Source organism: Eleginops maclovinus, chromosome 3, assembly GCF_036324505.1.
Source record: "Eleginops maclovinus isolate JMC-PN-2008 ecotype Puerto Natales chromosome 3, JC_Emac_rtc_rv5, whole genome shotgun sequence".
NCBI lineage: Eukaryota > Metazoa > Chordata > Actinopteri > Perciformes > Eleginopidae > Eleginops > Eleginops maclovinus.
This window is the reverse complement of record NC_086351.1, coordinates 25,620,187-25,639,783: the sequence shown is the minus strand read 5'-3', so window position 1 is coordinate 25,639,783 and position 19,597 is coordinate 25,620,187. Positions and strand designations below refer to the sequence as shown.

Sequence of the window (19,597 nt, the reverse complement as noted above, 5' to 3'; positions counted from 1 at the left end):
TGCTCGTTTTCCATCTACCTAGATCAGTGTTTCTCAAACTTTTTCAGACCAAGGACCACTTAACCAATAAAAAAATACTCACGGACCACCTAACTCCCCCAATATCCCAAAACAAGATTCAAGATTCAAGAAGCTTTATTAATCCCGAGGGAAATTGAGGTGCAACAGTTCAATACAAAGAAGGAAGGAGAAATATACACTCAATATAACTAAATATACACCAATATAACTAAATATAAACTAGAATAAATACAATAGGCCTGCTTACTACTCCAACAGTATATTACAAATTACAGCCTAATAATAACAGCTTTATGTGACCTTCTCTATATCGCTCGTTCACACATTAAAGGAACAATACAAATACAACTACGGATTCTACAAGCATTTCGTTCACATGCGATTTAAACGGTAAATGCTGATATATTTTACACATCATATGAAACATAGACTACATTTATTACTGAGTTTATGTCCGAGCGAACAGAGAGATACGCAAAATGCACCGCATTTAGTACGACACAAACTTCTGCTGTGTATTTTCAAAAATAAAATACAGTAAAACTATGGTTGCAGGCCAAGTTTAACAAGAATTTAACAATAAACACAAGGTAATTATTTACACTGTTACATTTACAAATAGCATTGTTTACTCACTCATACACTGCGTGTCTCTGTTGCTACCTAATGGGAGGAATGGTGCTGCTTGTGCTGAGACATCAGTGAAACAATGTCTGGATCCAAACTGGAGAGTTTTAGTCTCATATCACAGTCCACATTGATCCTGTTACGCTGCTTTGTTTTCAGACCAACAAGTGTAGAAAAACCAACTTCACAGTTGTAGGTGGTTGGAAACGGCATCAACAGTTTCAGAGCAGCGTCAGCCAGCTCTGGGTGCTCAGGCTGGACGTGGACCCAAAAGTCCGTCAAGCTTTTCTCTCTGAAAGTCGTCCTCAGTGTCCCATCAGATGCGATGTCCACAAGGCTGTCAACCTGTCTTGATGGGAGCTTGGAACTGACGTGTTCGATGTGTGTTTTGTCCCCAAATGGATTCCTGATCCACTCATAGCCTGCATCTTGTTCTGGGAAATACTTTCCCAGCTGAAAGTGAAGGGGTTGCAGATGTTCCTTGAAGGCTGCAACTGTGCCGCCGTCCAGCTCTTCATCTGCAGCGAGGAGAAAATCCACAAGCGTCGGAAAACAGTCAAACTCCTGGCGATCCAGACGGACACACCACAATTCCATCTTGAGGCGTGCGGCTTTAATTTTGTCCTGCACATTGAAGGCGGTGACGGCTTTTCCCTGCAGCGCTAAGTTCAAAGCATTGAGTGCGCTAAAGACATCGGCCAGGTATGCCAATTTTGAGAGCCACTGGAAATCATGCAGTCTGTCATACAGTTCATCAGTATGATGCAAGAATAACATCACCTCATCGCACAGTTCAAATAGACGGGTGAGAACTTTCCCACGCGACAGCCAGCGAACTTCAGTATGGAAAAGCAGTTTTGTGTGTTCACTTCCCATTTCATCACACAGAGCTTTAAAAAGACGTGTGTTCAGTGCTTTGGTTTTTATTGTATTAACAATTTTCACAGACTCGTCCAGTACTGATTTGAGGTATGGTGGCATTTTTTTCACAGCCAGCTGTTCTCTGTGAATGCAACAGTGTGTTGCTGTGGCGCAAGGTGCAACTGCGCGTACGCGCGGTGCCAGTCCCTTGTGTTTCCCAGTCATTGCAGTTGCACCATCTGTGCAAATACCAACACATCGTGTCCAGTCGATATTATTCTGCAGGATGAAATCGTTGACTGAGTCAAAAATGGCTTCCCCTGTGGTGTTGGTCGGCAGGGAACGACAAAACAGAAATTCATCCTGCACACCGCCATCATAAATGTACCTTACAAAACACAGCAGATTTGCCTCATTCACGATATCAGTTGACTCGTCCAGTTGCAGTGTGAAAAACTGGCTTTGGCGTAAATGTGTGATCAGCTGATCTTTCACATTTTCGGCCATGGCTGTTATTCGCTGCTGGACAGTATCATTGGAGAGGGGGACCCTGTTCATTTCGTCGCTTGCTTTCTCCCCAAACAATACATTAGCCATAACCTTGGCAGCTGGTTTGACTAAATTCTCACCTATCGAATGAGGTTTCCCTGTTTTTGCGATGAGAAGGGATACCCTGTATGATGCCTCTAGCCTTCGCATTTTCCCCCGTCGCAAAAAAATGTGAGGGCGCCTTCGTCATGTGTTTTTTAAGTTCATCACGTTTTCTCTCAAACAATGCTAAAGGTTTCCCGATGTAATCCTTGTGTTTGCTCTCAAAATGACGCTTGAGCTTGGCGGGTTTCATAGCCTCGTAGCACAAACCACAGTGTGGATTGGGATCCTCTTCATCTCTAGTCCAGAAAAATCCGAATTTTATGTAGTCGCTGTGATATTTTCTCTTCACTTTAGCGCTGGACTTTCCGCGATCAAGCCGAGTTTCACAGCTTTCAGCCGGGTGGTGGTTAGACGGGGAACCGCTCTCCTGGGACTCAGTAACGCACACAAAATCACTTGTCGCTGCGGCTGAACCACTTGTAGTTGCTGGATCTCCTGCATCAGGACGATGCACCTTGACTGTCACGTCAGATTTGTCATTTAATTTTCTTTTAACTGACCCTGTCTTTAGCCATCGATCCATCTTGTCAGTTGACAGCTCAAATTGACCACGCAAATCATTTATGACGTAAGATCGTAACCTACGTAGCTACGCTACATCTATGCTACACTCTATACTAGTCATTTTAAGACAGTTTGAGAAACACTTTAAACTTATAATATATTAATTTCAAATGTGACATTTTACCAAAATACTCACGGACCACTAGGGGTCGCTCACGGACCACCAGTGGTCCGCGGACCACTCTTTGAGAAAGACTCATTTTCTCCTGGATCAGGAAGGAACACAGAGAGTAAATCACGCAAGTTACCCAAGACTCCATCATTTAAGGGATAATCATGCTGATTAACATCCCTCCGCTTCGCGTCAGGCTCCCTGATCAGCCGGTCGGTTGTTCTTTTCCCCATAATGACTGCCTCGCTGCACATTATCCTGCCTACACGACCAGATACTAAACTAACTAACTAACTACGTGACTCCCAATATTAATTGAAATTATTTTATTGACTCAAAAAAAATCTCCGTTCCACGGCGCACCAACAGCTGGAACTATGACAACAATAACTTTACGGCAGCACTGATCGAGGTTTTCTGTTACTGTTCAAGGTCTGTTCACAGTTTCTGATCCACTAAGTCCTTAAACCCTGCAGACCCAGACCCTGTTCCTGTTAGTGTTTACATCCTGTCTGTCTTCTGCTGATTTATCTGACGTCCAGCACTCCTTATTTGAACCTCTTTTCCTTTCTCTTTCTTGATCCTCCTTAACAACAGTCAATAAATCCTTGACAGCGGTCTGTACTACTGGATTAACAATGTGTCAAATGTTCTGACCAATCAGAATCGAGTATTCAACTAATCTATGTAATAATCCAAATTAAATAATGCAAACTCCATGTCAAACCTGTTGAATTTCTGGGCTACAGCGTTAAGAGTGGGCAGGTAAAAACAGACCCTGAAAATATTTTTTAAGGGGAATTTCTGAGCAAAGCCAACAAGTCATCGGCCATAAACTGCATTCGGTAAAGCTCTAAGAACTCATCCACAGGCCAACAGTCATAAGGAGTGGCTTGATCAGAACCCTGAAGCTGCGCCCTGCTGTGTTACAGCCCCGAATCCCTTCTCCTGGAGATGTCACTAGTCTTGGATGGAATACTTCATACGTCATAATTCCTTACCATGGAACTGCCATTTCTAAGCTGTCATCCAACCCTTGTTTCATCATCATTTATGATATAATATTCAAGATAATATGATCTTACTTAGCTATTTTATCAGTTTTATACGTTAGTATGGTGAAGAAGACTTCATTTGTAATGTTAGTAGTATATCCAGCATCCAGCCGCAAAAGTGAACGGCAGTCACTGAGCCTCAGTTTGAAAGCTTTCCTGTGAACGACATGCTCATCTCAGTCTCCAGCCCTCAAAATCCCCATCCATACTGTTTTCTTGTTGAAAGTATATTGATATTGAATGTTTCTTTTGTAGAAATTGCTCCACAAAGATCCTTGACTTTCTTAGGTCTGTAAGAATAATCAATACATTGAAACGCAACATTAAATGACATAATCACATAAACACACCGCCTCTACCTCTGAAACTGCACGCTGCAATAATACTATTAAGTGTTTAATAAGCAATACACCTCAGAAGAATTGTAAAATAGAATATAATGAGGAGAAGCATCATGACTATGTCATCAGATGGCCACGGTGACTTCATAAGAGGGCTGAGCAGAATGTGTCATGGACCCGCCTCCGCCGATGTCAGCCAATGGAAGAGACGGGGATATGCCCATGTGACGACAGGGGGCCAACAGGATCCGGCCCTCGCCGCCAACCAAGAGAGAAGTCGAGACCGGAAGGACCAGAAAATAGAAATGCCCGATGTAAACAGAAGATCGAGGCCTACCCCACGCTGTTGGTAGAAAGCTAACTGCGCGGGGGAGGACCACAGCTGTGTTTCCCTTGTAGACTTATTGTGCCGTTACGTTAATAAATATTGTTATACTTTAAAGAGAAGCTTCTTGGTCTATTTAAGACCAACTCTTGGTCCTCAAACGAAGAATATTCTTAACAGTTCCCAGCAATACACCTGCTGAGTGTGAAGTAGATTGGATAAATGGTTCTTGAGATATGCAGACGACAATATCAGCATGCAGACAGACAGAGATTCCTTGATTGTCGGATAATGTCTGGCAGATAATGATATGATTCACCATCCCATAACTGCTATGGCATGTGTCTAGAAATAGTCTGAAGGCCAAAGCAGAGGCACATCAGTTTTTACTCCTGAGAAATCTTTTTAATTAATGTGTATTCTACATTAAAGACATCTGCATTGTTTCCCCAGCCGTGTACACTCCACAAGCGTTTATTCTTCTTTGTAGTCTCATGTTCCCAGCAATAAGTTCCCAGTTATGCCTGCAGAGACAAATGCAGACTTGCATCATTATAATCTGATTGCTGATGTCAATCCTATTTAATTCAATGTAACTACACATACACATTGCCGGCGGGTGCTGCCCTCCGTCTGTCTGGATGATTAGCTGTGCATTAACTAGGTAATTTATGTATGAGGGCACCTATTATGACCTAAGCCTTTTACCACAGATTGTCATGCCACATCTCATTTATTGTGAGAGGCTGGCAGAGTCCCCTCAGAGCAGCCATTCCATAGGCATAGAAAACATGCAGTGCTCAAACACGATTGCATCTCTAGAACAAATACATCCATAATGAAGAGTGTTAGAGGGAGAAAAGGAATTCAGGGGAAACAATAAGTGACATTTGCTTCTGTAACCTCTCTCAATCTGTGCCGAGCGTACGAAGGCATAATGAAAAATACAATTTCAATTTAAAATCCATTTCTCATTTCACCATGGGCGTCGTGTTAGACGTGAGAAATTAAATTGCAACAACAAAAACATTGTGTCGGACAGAGGGCTTTTAGTTATGCAAAAATGTGCCGGAGTTGCTCTGAAGAGAAATCAAAACAAGAATAAAAAAACATACCTGATGGGTTGATAGAGAACATAACAACAATCAAGTGGCAAACTTAAATGTCAAAGAAGGAATTTCAAAGATGGAAAAACAATAACACAGACCAATGACTTCTTCCATTCATTCAAAGCAATGGCATTCATTAATCTGGAAGGTCAGCAGGTCTCTGTAGACAACATTTTGCTGGACTTGGTCTCCTCCCACTCCGACTTTCACTCAGTTCATTCAACTTTTCTGGGCCTCAACAACTAGAAGGGCTCTAATGAACACTGTAGTGCAATAATGTGGCTGCGTTCCATGAGTAAGGCTAATGTGTGCCGTCAGTGTATTTTTTTACACAGCTAGGTTGTGATGCACTGACAAAATTGACCGTCATGGGAGACCGAATCACCAAAACCGAAAGCATTTGGTCTCTGAAGCCTATGAGTCATGTAAAAGGGTCGCTCATAGTAACATCACACAGTTAATCATTAATCCATCAGCTGTATGGAGCATCTTTCCACATTTCATCCTTTCCAATTTCATAAAATAAAGTGTAAACCCACATACCCACTCATGAGCAGAAATATTTATTTGCATTACATTTCATTTAGTTAAGGTTTTTATCCAGCGCAATTTACAATAAGTGCAATCAAACATAGAGATACAAACTCAAGGGGACTTCCGGTGGGGTAGAATGGAGTAGGCAGTGTCGAGTCTAGCTCCCGTTACTTTTATTAATTTACCATTTCAAATCCCCATAGTTTTGTTTTTGGCCATCGCCAAGTAGATAATTATTCCACTCTGAACACTTTGGTGCTGGATTATGGCTTCCAAACAACTTAAATCGGGCAAAAAGGACCAGTCTGCCAAGGGCGACCTCGCGGCCGCAACTGGTGGTGACTTCAACATTGGCGATCTTGGCTAGCCAACTGGAGGAACACCGGAATGCTATTTCTGCGGATTTCAAGGCTACGAAGCCAAATTTGACTGCATTCAAACCACAGTCTCCGATCATACCCACTCAATTAATTCGCTTGAATCCAACGCTAACGAACAAGATGGACGCATACAAAGTTTTGAATCAATGTGTGCAAAGCTAGCTGAGCATAATACCAGGCTACAGGCTAGGCTCACGGACCTCGAGTCTCGCAGCCGCCGTAACAATATCAGGATCGTTGGCCTACCTGAGTCCATCGAAGGACCTCAACCCTCCATCTTCTTCTCTGAGCTTCTGTCTGAGGTTCTTGGTGACGGCGTTCTTGAGTCACCACCGGAGTGCGACAGAGCACACCGTACACTCTCCAACAAGCCAGGACCGGGTCAGAGACCGAGACCCGTGGTCATCAGGCTCCACAGATTCCAGCAGAAAGACAAGATCATCCGTGAGGCCAGAGCTAAAAGAGGCAAGCTCCAGTACCGTGGGACCCCCATTGCAATCTACGAGGATTATCCGTCTGAATTAGTGGAGCAGCGCAGGGAGTACCGAGAGGTGATGTCTGACCTTTATCAACGGGGCTTCAAGCCAGCACTGCTTTTCCCTGCGAGGCTTAACATCACACTGAAGGATGGAGTAGGGAAGAGACTTTCCTCCGTTTCTGAGGCTAGGGATTTTATTGCAGCAAACTGTTCTGGTATCGGCTCTCATGTATCCTCTTCCGTCTGACTGCTGTGGTAACGTTGGCATAGTACTGTAGCTTGGTAACGTTAGCATAATACTTTATTTTGGTAGACTTAGCCCAGTTTACTAGCCCGCCGTGGCTACTTCAGTAACTTGTCTGACCTAATTTAGTTCAAATGGGTTTTTATTATGCCGTTAGCACGCAGACAGACATGTGTGTTTTTTGTTCTGTATGGGATACTATGGGGGTGGTTTACTATTTAGATAGGGAATAGGACCCCGGAAGACTAGTGTTAGTGTAATTACAAGCGTTAGTGTAATTACATAGACCTGAGCCAGAGTGCTTGATTATGTTCAATATTGTGTATTTTGGGTTTAGCTCTAGGTATGGCCACATGGGTTTTTCTTTTCTTTTTTGTTATTATCATTACTATTAGCATTTTCTGTCGTCCTCTCCTCTCTCTCCTGTGTATGCAAGACAGTGTTTGTCCAGGTCAACTTGTCTTCGAGGAACTTCCTAGATGGTTTCTGCCATGACAACGATAGGTAGAGGAATCCGCCTGATTTCCTGGAATATAAGGGCATGAACAACGCTACTAAAATTGGTAAGGTAATGACACGGCTGCAACATCTTCAAGGAGATATCATATTCCTACAGGAAACTCATCTTAAATCTTCTGATACCCTTCCGGATTAAGAGGGCATGGATGAGCCACTTGTTCCACTCAAAATTGTCCCACAAAGTCAGAGGGGCAGCAATTATTATTCACAAGAATGTCAGATTTGAATTGACAAATTCAATATCAGATCCTAATGGTCGTTATGTCATAGTTTCGGGCATGCTTCAGAACACATCAGTAATACTAGCTTCTATCTACGCTCCCAACTGGGATGATGACAATTGTTTTGTGAACCTCTTCGCTGGAATTCCCAACGCCGACAACCATCGTATTATTATGGCCGGGGACTGGAATTTCGTCCAGAACGTGAGTCTCGACAGGTCATCGCTCACACAATCTACTCTCTCCAAATCGGCCAAGGTAGTACTGCACAATGCATCACAATTAGGACTCTCAGACCCCTGGAGATGTATTAACCCACAAAGTAGAGCCTTTTCCTTCTTCTCGCACAGGCACCACACTTTTTCACGAATTCATTTCTTTTTACTCGATAACAATTTGATTCATCTGGTCAATTCATGCGAATACCATTCTATAACCATCTCAGATCATTCTCCCACCTCAATTGACATTAATTTCCCTCTTGGTAGGTCCCCCCCTCCATTATGGAAATTCAGTTCTCCCCTGCTGTCAAACAGTGAATTTAAAGACTATGTTTCAACTCAGATTTCTTCCTACATTGAAATTAATGACACCTCCGACGTTAGTTGCGGTATTCTTTGGGAAGCTCTTAAGGCCACTGTGCGGGGACAGGTCATTTCGTACACTGCACGTAAGAGAAAGGATGAAAAGGCTAGGCTTTCAGAAATCTGTGATGAGCTTCGCTTACTTGATGAAACATACTCCTCCTCTCCCTCCCCTTGTCTCTATAAAAAACGCCTCCTGCTACACTCAGAACACGATCTGATGACAGGCATTGTTGAGAGACAACTGAGACAGTGTAGGCAGCATTACTTTGAGCAGGGCGACAAGGCTGGTAGACTCCTAGCTCAACAGGCTCGTGCGGCCCGTGCGTCCAGATTGATTCCCCAAATCAGATTATCCGATGGCAACCTTACTTATAACCCAGCTGATATCAACAGGTCTTTCTTGGAATTTTACACCAATCTCTACACTTCGGAATGTCCCCCGATCCCCGCCATGACCCCCAATCCTCTAGACTCCTTAACATACCCCAAAATCAACGAGAACGTCGCTAGCGAATTGGGCAGCCCCATCTCCACCCTTGAGATACATGATGCAATAAAATCAATGCAAAGTGGGAAGTCTCCTGGGCCCGACGGCTTTACAGTCGAATTTTATAAGGCATATTCTTCCAAGTTAGCCCCAATTTTGGCTAGAATGTACAATGACTCTCTCCAGACAGGCCGATTGCCGGAAACTTTGTCCATTGCATCTATCTCCTTGCTTCTCAAGAAAGACAAAGATCCTACTTCCTGTGGCAGTTACAGACCAATCTCACTGTTAAATGTGGACTGTAAGATACTGGCCAAGATACTGGCTATCCGCCTCCAACGTGTACTGCCAGATATTATTTCCCTGGACCAAACAGGCTTCATGGTGGGGAGACACTCTTTGTTTAACACAAGGAGGTTGCTCAATACAATTTTCTCTCCTTCCTCTAACACCCCCGAAGTCATAGTGACACTTGATGCAGAAAAGGCCTTCGATAGGGTTGAATGGAGTTACTTGTTTTTTATTCTTGATAAATTTGGTTTTGATTCCCAATTTATTTCCTGGATTAAACTCCTATATGCCTCTCCATCTGCTTCTGTACACACCAATGGCATTCGATCTCCCCCTTTCTCTCTCCAACGTGGTACGCGCCAGGGTTGTCCTCTTTCGCCACTGTTGTTCAATATAGCCATTGAACCTCTCGCTATCTGGCTCAGAAGCCATGATAGGTTTGAGGGCATTACGCGTCACGGCATGGTTCATAAACTGTCTCTATACGCTGATGACCTTCTTCTTATGATCTCAAACCCCTTATCCTCTCTCCCCCCCATACTGTCGATTTTAGATCAATTTGGCCGTGTATCAGGTTACAAACTAAACATTCAAAAGAGCAAAGTATTTTTTGTAAATAAAATGGCAAAGGCACTTCCCCAAGCCATATTCCCTTTTAAAAGGGCTGTGGAGGGATTCAAATACCTGGGGGTGTTTGTTGCAAGCTCTTTTAAAGACCTGTTCCCTAAAAACTTTCAACCACTACTAGATAAATGCAAAGCTGATTTGTCCAGGTGGGCCTCCCTTCCCCTGTCTCTTGCGGGTCACGTCAACCTTATAAAGGTGGTCATCCTGCCAAAGTTTCTTTACCTTTTCCAACACATCCCAGTGCGCATCAATACATCTTTTTTCACTGATCTTGATAAGCAGTTGAATGCGTTCATCTGGAACAACAAGCCTGCGCGTATTAGAAGGTTGTGTCTCCAACTCCCTAAATCAGAAGGGGGCCTGGCACTCCCCAACTTTCGCCACTATTTCTGGGCCTCTAACATTAACAAACTCCTCTATTGGGCTAACTGTAAACTTTCAGACCCCTGCCCACCTTGGGTACATATCGAGTTGTCAACTTCTGCTTCTTTACACTCTATAATCTGCTCTCAGCTCCCTGTAGCGACCCATAAAAATTTCAGTAACCCAATTGTTACTAGCACCATAAGCATTTGGCTCCAATTCAGGAAACAGTACGGGTTACATAGAGCTTCAGTTCATGCCCCAATTTCAAACAATCACCTATTCTCTCCATCGTGTACTGACCCGGCCTTCCGTGTTTGGTCGAACAGTGGTCTCGCGACGCTTGATGACCTTTACGAGGATGGAGTCTTTTCATCCTTTGAGTTCCTGTCAGTCAAATTCAACCTGCCCAACAGTCATCTCTTCCGTTTTTTCCAAGTCAGGCACTTCATCCAAAAGCAATTTCCCCATTTTCCTAACCGCCCCCCCGAATCACCAATTGATACATTTCTCGCACTCGACCCTGATCAAAAGCGCTTGGTTTCAGTTCTCTATGGCCAGATTGGTTCCCTGAGTCCAAATCCTATGGTACCTCTTAAGGAGCTCTGGGAGCGTGATCTAGGTAGCAACATTTCCGATGATCAATGGAGTGACGTTCTCAACCTAGTCCATACATCATCCATCTGTGCTAGACATGGCCTACTCCAGTGCAAGGTGCTCCACAGAGCTCACTTTACCAACGCTAAGCTGGCTAAAATATTCCCAGATCGGAGTGATGCCTGTAACAGATGCAATCAATCCCCAGCTGATCATCTCCACATGTTCTGGACTTGCCCGAAGCTGGACAAATTTTGGTCTGACATATTTGGAACCATTGAACAGGCCTTTAACACAAAGATAGACCCTAATCCTATGACTGCACTGTTCGGCCTCCCCCATCTGGGAATATGCCCACTACTATACGCCGTGTCATTGTCTTCACCACTCTACTAGCTAGACGATCTATTCTCCTCAAATGGATACATGCTTCCCCACCAACACATGATCAGTGGATACGGGATGTCTTACAGTGCCTTCAGATGGAGAAGTTAAGATTCTCATTAAAAGGATCTCTAAAATCCTTCCGTACTACCTGGGACCCACTATTAGGCCTTATCAAAAAACTCCCTATCACTTCTGACGCTGGGTCGCAGGTAGCTCTCTGAAAGGGAAAAAAAAAAAAAAAAAAAGTGACCGTCATGTTACTGCTCTTCCACCATGGCCCTTTGTCTTTTGCCCTATACTACTCTTCCTTCTCCCTCTTACTGAAACCTTTTATTTATTTATTTTCACCAGGACAACAATGTCTAATATTATTTTCTCCCTTGATTCTTAGAGACTGTTTTTGCTCAACTTCACTTTCTTGTTTTTAAAAAAAAATATTATTATTTTAAAAAAAAGGAAAAAAAGATTTTATTATTATTATTATTATTATTATTATTATTATTATTATTATTATTATTATTATTATTAATAATATTATTATTATTATTATTATTATTATTATTTGTGGCCCAACCATACCTGTGGGTGGGGGGTTTAAAAAAACAAAAACAAACGACTGTAAATAAGGACTCTCTATGGACCCTGAAGTGATAATGGAGCATAACATATTTTTATTTAATTTTCAAGTATTCTTTTTCCCCCATTGTCCTCCTTTTCTAAATTGTATGCACCTGTACTGCTCTGTATTGATTATTACTGTCCTTACTTCTTGTCATTGTCTGGATTATGACTTGTTTGCAATAAAAAGATTGGTTAAAAAAAAGAGATACAAACTCAAAAAGCAAGACTCTTGCAAGTACATTAACTTCAAATGAGCCAAACAATTTTAAATGCTGGTGCACTGGCTTTATATATTTCAAACTTTAAGAGCTAAATATTGAAATTATAAGTTGTTTTTTGTTGTTTCCCGCAGGCGGAAGAAAGCCAAAGTGTAAGGTTTCAGTCTTTGAACATGTGTTAACTTTCTGCAGTCCTGATAACAATGGCATGTAATAACTACTTTTGGAGCCCGGATAGTGTAAGAATCATTAATATCTTGAAATGGAACTTTAAAGGACTTAATTCACTGTTTCCAGACGGACCGGACCTTGTACTTCCGGTCACTGGATGTTATTGTTTTTAGCCTCAGTTAGCATGTAGCTAATGGTATATCGTATATGTGAGTATAAGGAGAACAACGCGTGGAGTTACATACTAAACACATCGCCTCTAACTCTGACTCATTAACGCTGCAATAATACTATTACGTGTTTAATAACCCATAAACCTCAGAAGAATTGTATAATAAGATATCATAAGGAGAAGCGTCATGACTACGTCATCAGATGGCAACGGTGACGTCTTAAGAGGGTGAAGCACAATGTGCGATGGACCCGCCTGCGTCGACTTCAGCCAATGGAAGAAGATGAGACCAGAGAAGGAAGGACCAGAGAGTAGATATATGTGATGTAAACAGAGGATTGGGGCCTTTTCCCCATGCTGCTAGAGACACCTAACAGCTTCAATGTGGACTGTGGATCAGTGACATGGGGAAGGACCACAGCTGTGTTTCCTTTGTAGACTTATCGTATCATATCATTAATAAACGCTGTTAAACTTGACGAGAAGCTCCTTGGTTTCTGTTTGCCTGCTTCCTTCTTCAAGTTTTCGAAACTAACAATAGCAAACAATCGTCATTTTGTTGAGGGGTACCTGGGTCCAACTCGCAGTGAGGGAGTAGCAAGCCGATTGGGCGATGCAGATCAAAGTGCACATGCTGGATTGTATAGTTTAACCATGGATGGAGGAAGTGCATGATCTATTTACAAAATGAAACGTGCCTGCACCTGAACCATGGGTAGCCTTCTGGGTCAGCAGGGGATGCAACCTCCTGATGTTGTAGCTGGTTAGTGGAGCATTTAACTGATAAAAAGGAAAAGGAAAGGAGTTTGCTAAAATGTTAGCCTTATCAACTTTGCAAGGTTACAAAAGGTCAAACAAAAGTTTTGTTTAATGCAGCTTCATTACTTCAACAATTAAATAAGTATGTACACTGAGGTAACAAATGTGAAATTGCAGGAGGTTATATTGCACTTTCATGTAAAGTGCACAAAGTTTTATATTAACATACAGTGTTATTGCACACCAGGGGTATTCCAGTATACAGTATATTCCAGAGACACAGCGGGTGTAGCGACACAGTGTCCCAGAGGGAGTGGGATAAATTGTTCAATAGGGATGACAGCTTTGCCATCACTCCAGTGTTCCCCACCACCTCCACAGTGTCCAGAGGACTCCCCAGGACAGTACTGACCTTCTTGAGTGCTTCAGCTTGTCTCCCAGAAGCAGGGGCTGGAGGATGTTGAAGGCATTGGGGAAATCGAAGAACATGGTCCTCACAGTGCCCCCAGCTTTCTCAGCGTTATATCCAATCTTTTCGACCCCTCACAGCGCTTTACAAGTCATTAACCCATTCAGCAGGGAGATGACGGCGTCCTCCACCACGGTACTAGGCTGGCACATACAGTATATATACACTATATACACAAAAGCATTGGGACACCTAAACATTACACCTACTTGAGCTTTTATGACATCCCATCCCAAATCGGACCTTGCTTTGTGCACTGGGGCACAGTCATGCTGTAACAGAAAATGGCCTTCCCCAAACTATTTCCAGAAAAGTTGGAAGCATAGAATAGTCCAGAATGACTTGGTAAGATGAAGCATTAAGAATCCCCTTCACTGGAAATAAGGGGCCAAGGCCAACCCCAGGAAAACACCCCATAGCATTATCCCTCCTCCAGCAAACTGTACAGTTGGCACAATGCAGTCGGACAGGTAACGTTCTCCTGGCATTCTCCAAACCCAGACTCGTCCATCAGACTGCCAGATAGAGAAGCGTGATTGGTCACTTCACACGTTTCCACTGCTCCGGAGTCCAGTGGCGGCGTGCTTTATACCACTCCGTCCCATGCTTGGAATTGTGCTTGGTGATGTAAGGCTTGCATGCAGCTACAACCAGAAATGTGTTATTTTGTGTAAACGAGATAAACGACACATGTGAACTAGAGTCCAGCCGCCATTTCGAGTCTCATTATAAGCCGTATTGAGAGAGAGAAAAAGAGCTTAGTTTACAGTAGTTATGAAAATGTATTTATGATTTATATTGTTAGGTATTTATTTTCTTTCATGACCTGTCGTACAGGTCAGGTTTTTTGTACTGGATGAGAAATTGGTCTTAAATGATGAGTTGTGCTGCGAGTGAGAGAGGACAACACACACGCCCCGCAACAAAATAGCGAGCCAGACCCACGGACTTCTTTAGATCTTCGCGCACGTGATAGGACTTCTTTCTCAAAGGAAATTATAATTCCTGCCTGAGTGGTTGGAGTTTTGGAGTTTATTTTGTTTTCTCACAACTGAACCGATTTTGAGGTTGGAACTGAAAACAAACCAGAACAGAATTTGCACTGAATTCCATTTATTTTTTAACCTAATTTAATCAATTTGGAACTGAACTTCTGTCAAATGATGTGATTTATGGTACAATCGTGTCATTTCATTTATGTGGAAACTGGAACCTTTTTACCTGTTAAGAGGGATTAGGAAAGAACAGTTAACTCAGGAATTTGGAGAGGTTGAAATAGAGACAACGTATAACCAAATGTTAAGTAGACCGGTCTAACCTAAGGCTATTGGTAGGTTATTTAATACTAGTCATCCAGTAAGGATACAATTTACTTAGCCATAGAAACACAAGAAAACAAGGGAAAGGAAAGTAAAGAAAAGGGAAAGGTGATATACTTACCTCTGATTCTTCTGCAAAGAATATTCAGTGTTTTGGTGTATGTTAAATGTTTTTGTCTCCTTCGTTCAGTAAACTACCAGCTTTTCCATTCAAACCACCTAGTCTCTGATCTTATTACTTTACTGTCTATCCACTCCAGTAGTACCTAGATACCTTATTTTGATCCAGTGGCATTAATAGCCTAACCCAAGATAAGAAGTGCTACACAAGCACTCAGAAAAAAATCACTATTAGGACAATGGTCCTTACTTAGTTATTTACATCTCAATCACACATTTCACTGATTCCAAAGTTGCTTAAAAACAGATAAGGTCTGCCAAAAGAAGCACAATTTTCCTGCCAAATGTGGCACTGGAACTGTAGCCTGTTCTTCTATCAAAAGCTTTTTCACAAACAACTGTGTTTACTGGTCAGTGAGAGAAACTTATTTAGCACCAAAATTGAACCCAAAATGATGTTGCTATACATTATATAGTAGAAGGATGTGTGTGCGCGTGTGTGTGTGTGTGTGTGTGTGTGTGTGTGTGTGTGTGTGTGTGTGTGTGTGTGTGTGTGTGTGTGTGTGTGTGTGTTAATAGTGCTCAGTAAGTGATGGGGAAGTATCTGGCTGGAGGGCTGCCAGCTCTGTCGATCTTGTTGATAAACCGATGTGAGGAAAATGAGAGCAGGAGCTGATTGGACTGAGCGGGCCCCGGCCATAAAAGGAGAAATGAAGACTAATGGGTTTATGATTGGCCAGGGAGATGGGACACAAATGAGTGGCTGCTGGGGAGGGTGGCGGCCGGGACAATGACTAATGACAACTCCATCCCACAATCAGGACATCCACCAACCGAGAGGATCATTGGCCTTTTGGTCCGGATGGCAGGCTCATCGACCACAAACCACCTACACACACACACACACACACACACACACACACACACACACACACACACACACACACACACACACACACACACACACACACACACACACACACACACACACACACACACACACACACACACACACACACACACACACACACACACACACACACACACCAGATGGAGACAGCATGAAGGAGAGCGCAAACACATGCACACCACACTCAGCGTTTCAGTGGTGTCAGTTAATAGGACTATTTGTCACTACTTAGATTATCGTTAACTTCACTATCAGATACATGAGCGTGTCCTCTTCTTCTCTGCCAACACCAACTCATATTTAACAGAACTCTGAACAATTATATCAGCAGCAACTTAACGGCCATGAAATCCTTCATAAGCCTTCACTTTGTCTCAATTCAACAATAAGCAGCTCCACCAGATCAAACGGCCCCAGATAAACGTCCACTGCAATGGTCTTAATATTCAACGTACCTCATTTCCATGCTGCCTGATAGAGGAAATCTCAATAGAATTATTAGACCATTATTATTATTTTTATTTATTCCAAATATGTTTTTAATCAAACTAACACTAACTAATTTAACTCAGAAAAACCCAGCTAGCTAGCTATCACAGAGCTGGTGCTAGATAAAACTATTTTAAAATGTCAAATTATTATGATATTGAATAACATTACCAGCAAACACTGCTGCACAGAACTGTGAAGAGTACCGTATATGTGGAGTTTAAGGAATCTGCCATGTTTACCCTGCTGTGCGACGAACAGGGTTTGAAGGGTTACTCTAAAAAAAAACATGTAATCAGTAACCTCTGAATATCATACCTGATTACTTTCAGTTACATGTTGATTACATCAATATTAAATGCATTGCAAGTAAATGAAAGATATAGAAAGTAGCCTACACACCAACAACAAAAAACTAAAACACACACACTATTTGATGAACATATAGGTTTACCTGCTGAATTAAAAACTGAATAAATGAACCAAAGAAAGTGAAACCATGAAGCAGATTCAGGCAGTACGTGTTTAGATTCACTTTTTACAAACATTATAATCCTGATAGTGATATGTAATTGCGTCTTTTTATGTAACCTTAAGGGAATACAGTTACATTTTGTGTCCTGATTATGTAGTTACATGTAATCTGTTAATCTTCAAGACTGTTTACATAGGTACTTGAAGGTAAAATCCTAGATGCATAAAGAATCAGGGTCATAGTGGGGTCACCCTAGCCCTATATACATGCTTTAAAATAAAAAACAAGCCACTAACATTAAAATAAATTCAAACTATACATTAAAGCAGATGCATCTAAACATCAGTTTGGTGTTTGTTTGACTCACAGGTGAAATGTGTGCCTGAAAGTTTCAAGGTTTCAAGGTTTTATTGGTCATATGCACAGCATATACAACATACAGTATATGTTGGCAATGAAAATCTTATGTCCCATGCTCCTCCAACAACTCAACATACATGGTGCAGATAAGATAAATAAAATAGTGCAAAAAGAGAGAAGAATATTTACAATAGAGAAGATATTTACAGTACAACAATAAAGATTTGAGGATGTGAAATATATACATATGTGGAATACATTGAGAGTATTTAAATACTTTACTCTGTTGAATGAGGAGGTATGGACAGATGCATATATTACGTATAACAGATGTATATGGCAGATATGTATAATATTTATATGTGTGTACTATAAACAGATAGGAGTAGACATTCACAGAGCTCAGGAGTTCAGCAGTCTTATAGCCTGTGGTATAAAACTGTCTCTGAGTCTGGTGGTCTTGGTCCGGATGCTGCGGTACCACCTGCCAGACGGCAGCAGACAGAACAGATTGTTGATGGGGGTCCTTTAATATCCTACCGGCCTTCTTCCTACACCGCTGGGTGTAGAGGTCCTCCATGGATGGCAGCTCCGTCCTGGTGATGTGCTGAGAAGTTTTCACCACCCTCTGTAGAGTCTTACGGTTGAGGGCGGTGCAACTGCCATACCAGGCGGTGATGCAGCCAGTCAGGATACTCTCGATGGTGCACCTGTAGAAGTTGCAGAGTATCCTGGAGTCCATGTTGAACTTCCGCAGCCTGCGGAAAGTGCAGTTAGCAATACAACAACAAGTCTTTAGCAGCACAGGAAGGGGAAAAACCATCCATCTTGATGATTACCATTTCAAGGATGAACATAATTACACACATTTGGTGGACATGTTGCTCTACAAAGCATACAGTACAATCCATCACTGTAGACTCTGAAATGTTCCATAGCTTTAAACACACTTCCTGTTTACTAAGAGGGTGACAGAGTGAGGATGGGAGTAGAGATCCTTTGCTCTCTGTCACTTTGTGCATGCTGCTCATTTAATGTTCCTCAAAGAGAGCTGTCTGAATGTGCAAACCTTGTCATTCTCTCTGATTAATTAGCGGGCTTTCAGCACTCCGGCCCGATAGCAGCAGTGGGAGCTCAGTAATGGCAATGTCATTTTCATGCTGCTTTAAGTGGGACTTTATTATCGGAAATGAAGTGGCTAGTACAGCTATAAAGTGGCTGAGTGAAAAGAGTGGCATTCTGCTCTTATATTCCTGCTCATTTATTCTGCTGTTGTCATTGGAAACTGCATGTGCTGGAGCAACACATGGACACAGTTTAGCTGTGGTAAATAATAATGTGGAAGGGTTCTGAAGGGGATAAGTGTTTGCCCTCAACCACTTTTTAAAAGAAGGAATGACTTCACACAAAATGGTAATAATGATCTTTGTTTCAATCACCATTCATTTCTGATGTTAATGTTAGCGAATGAAATAAGCAGAACTAGTACATCCTCTGCACAGATAGGGTCAATCATGTTTTCCATCATGAGCAACATGCCTCAATGCAGTAGTGTGAAGTAACTAAGTACATTAATTCAAGGTTCCTGTACTTATTTTTTTTCATTTAGACGTTTATTGATCAGGGACAAATGCATTAAACATTATTTCATATGAAATACAAAACAGATGTCATGCATACAAGTTAGCCGAAGCTAATTTGCAACCCCTGTCCCTGTTTAGGATTTTGCTATTAAAACAGAGTTCATGGGCCCCGGCCGTGGCGTAATTGGCTGGGGCACCTGCACCGTACGCCGGCGACCCGGGTTCGAATCCCAACCCGTGGTCCTTTCCGGATCTCACCCCGACTCTCTCTCCCACTTTCCTGTCACCCTCCTATCCGATTAAAGGCAAAAATCCCCAAAAAATAACTTTAAAAAAAAAAACAGAGTTCATGAGCAAAGTAGCTTTACTTTCAAATGTCCACATTATGCTACTTTATGCTTTTAAACCCTCCACATTTTCCAGGCAAGTGTACTATTTAGTTACTAGTTACTCTGCAGATAAACGTACATTATTGATACAAAATATCAACTCCGGCCCCGAGGAGGAAGTTTCCCGCTGCGATCCCCGCGGTCACCCCTACCCCACA

The 19,597-nt window shown here is 42.2% G+C and overlaps 1 protein-coding gene across 1 annotated transcript; it reads right to left on the bottom strand.

Moving 5' to 3' along the window:
- Positions 1–1,419: 1,419 nt before the first annotated feature.
- LOC134861372 (zinc finger BED domain-containing protein 5-like) lies at positions 1,420–2,016 on the bottom strand (the record flags this gene model as incomplete). The annotated part of the gene is made up of 1 exon (XM_063878550.1): positions 1,420–2,016. A coding segment is annotated over exon 1 (597 nt), but the record flags the coding sequence as incomplete, so codon positions are not given.
- Positions 2,017–19,597: the final 17,581 nt, after the last annotated feature.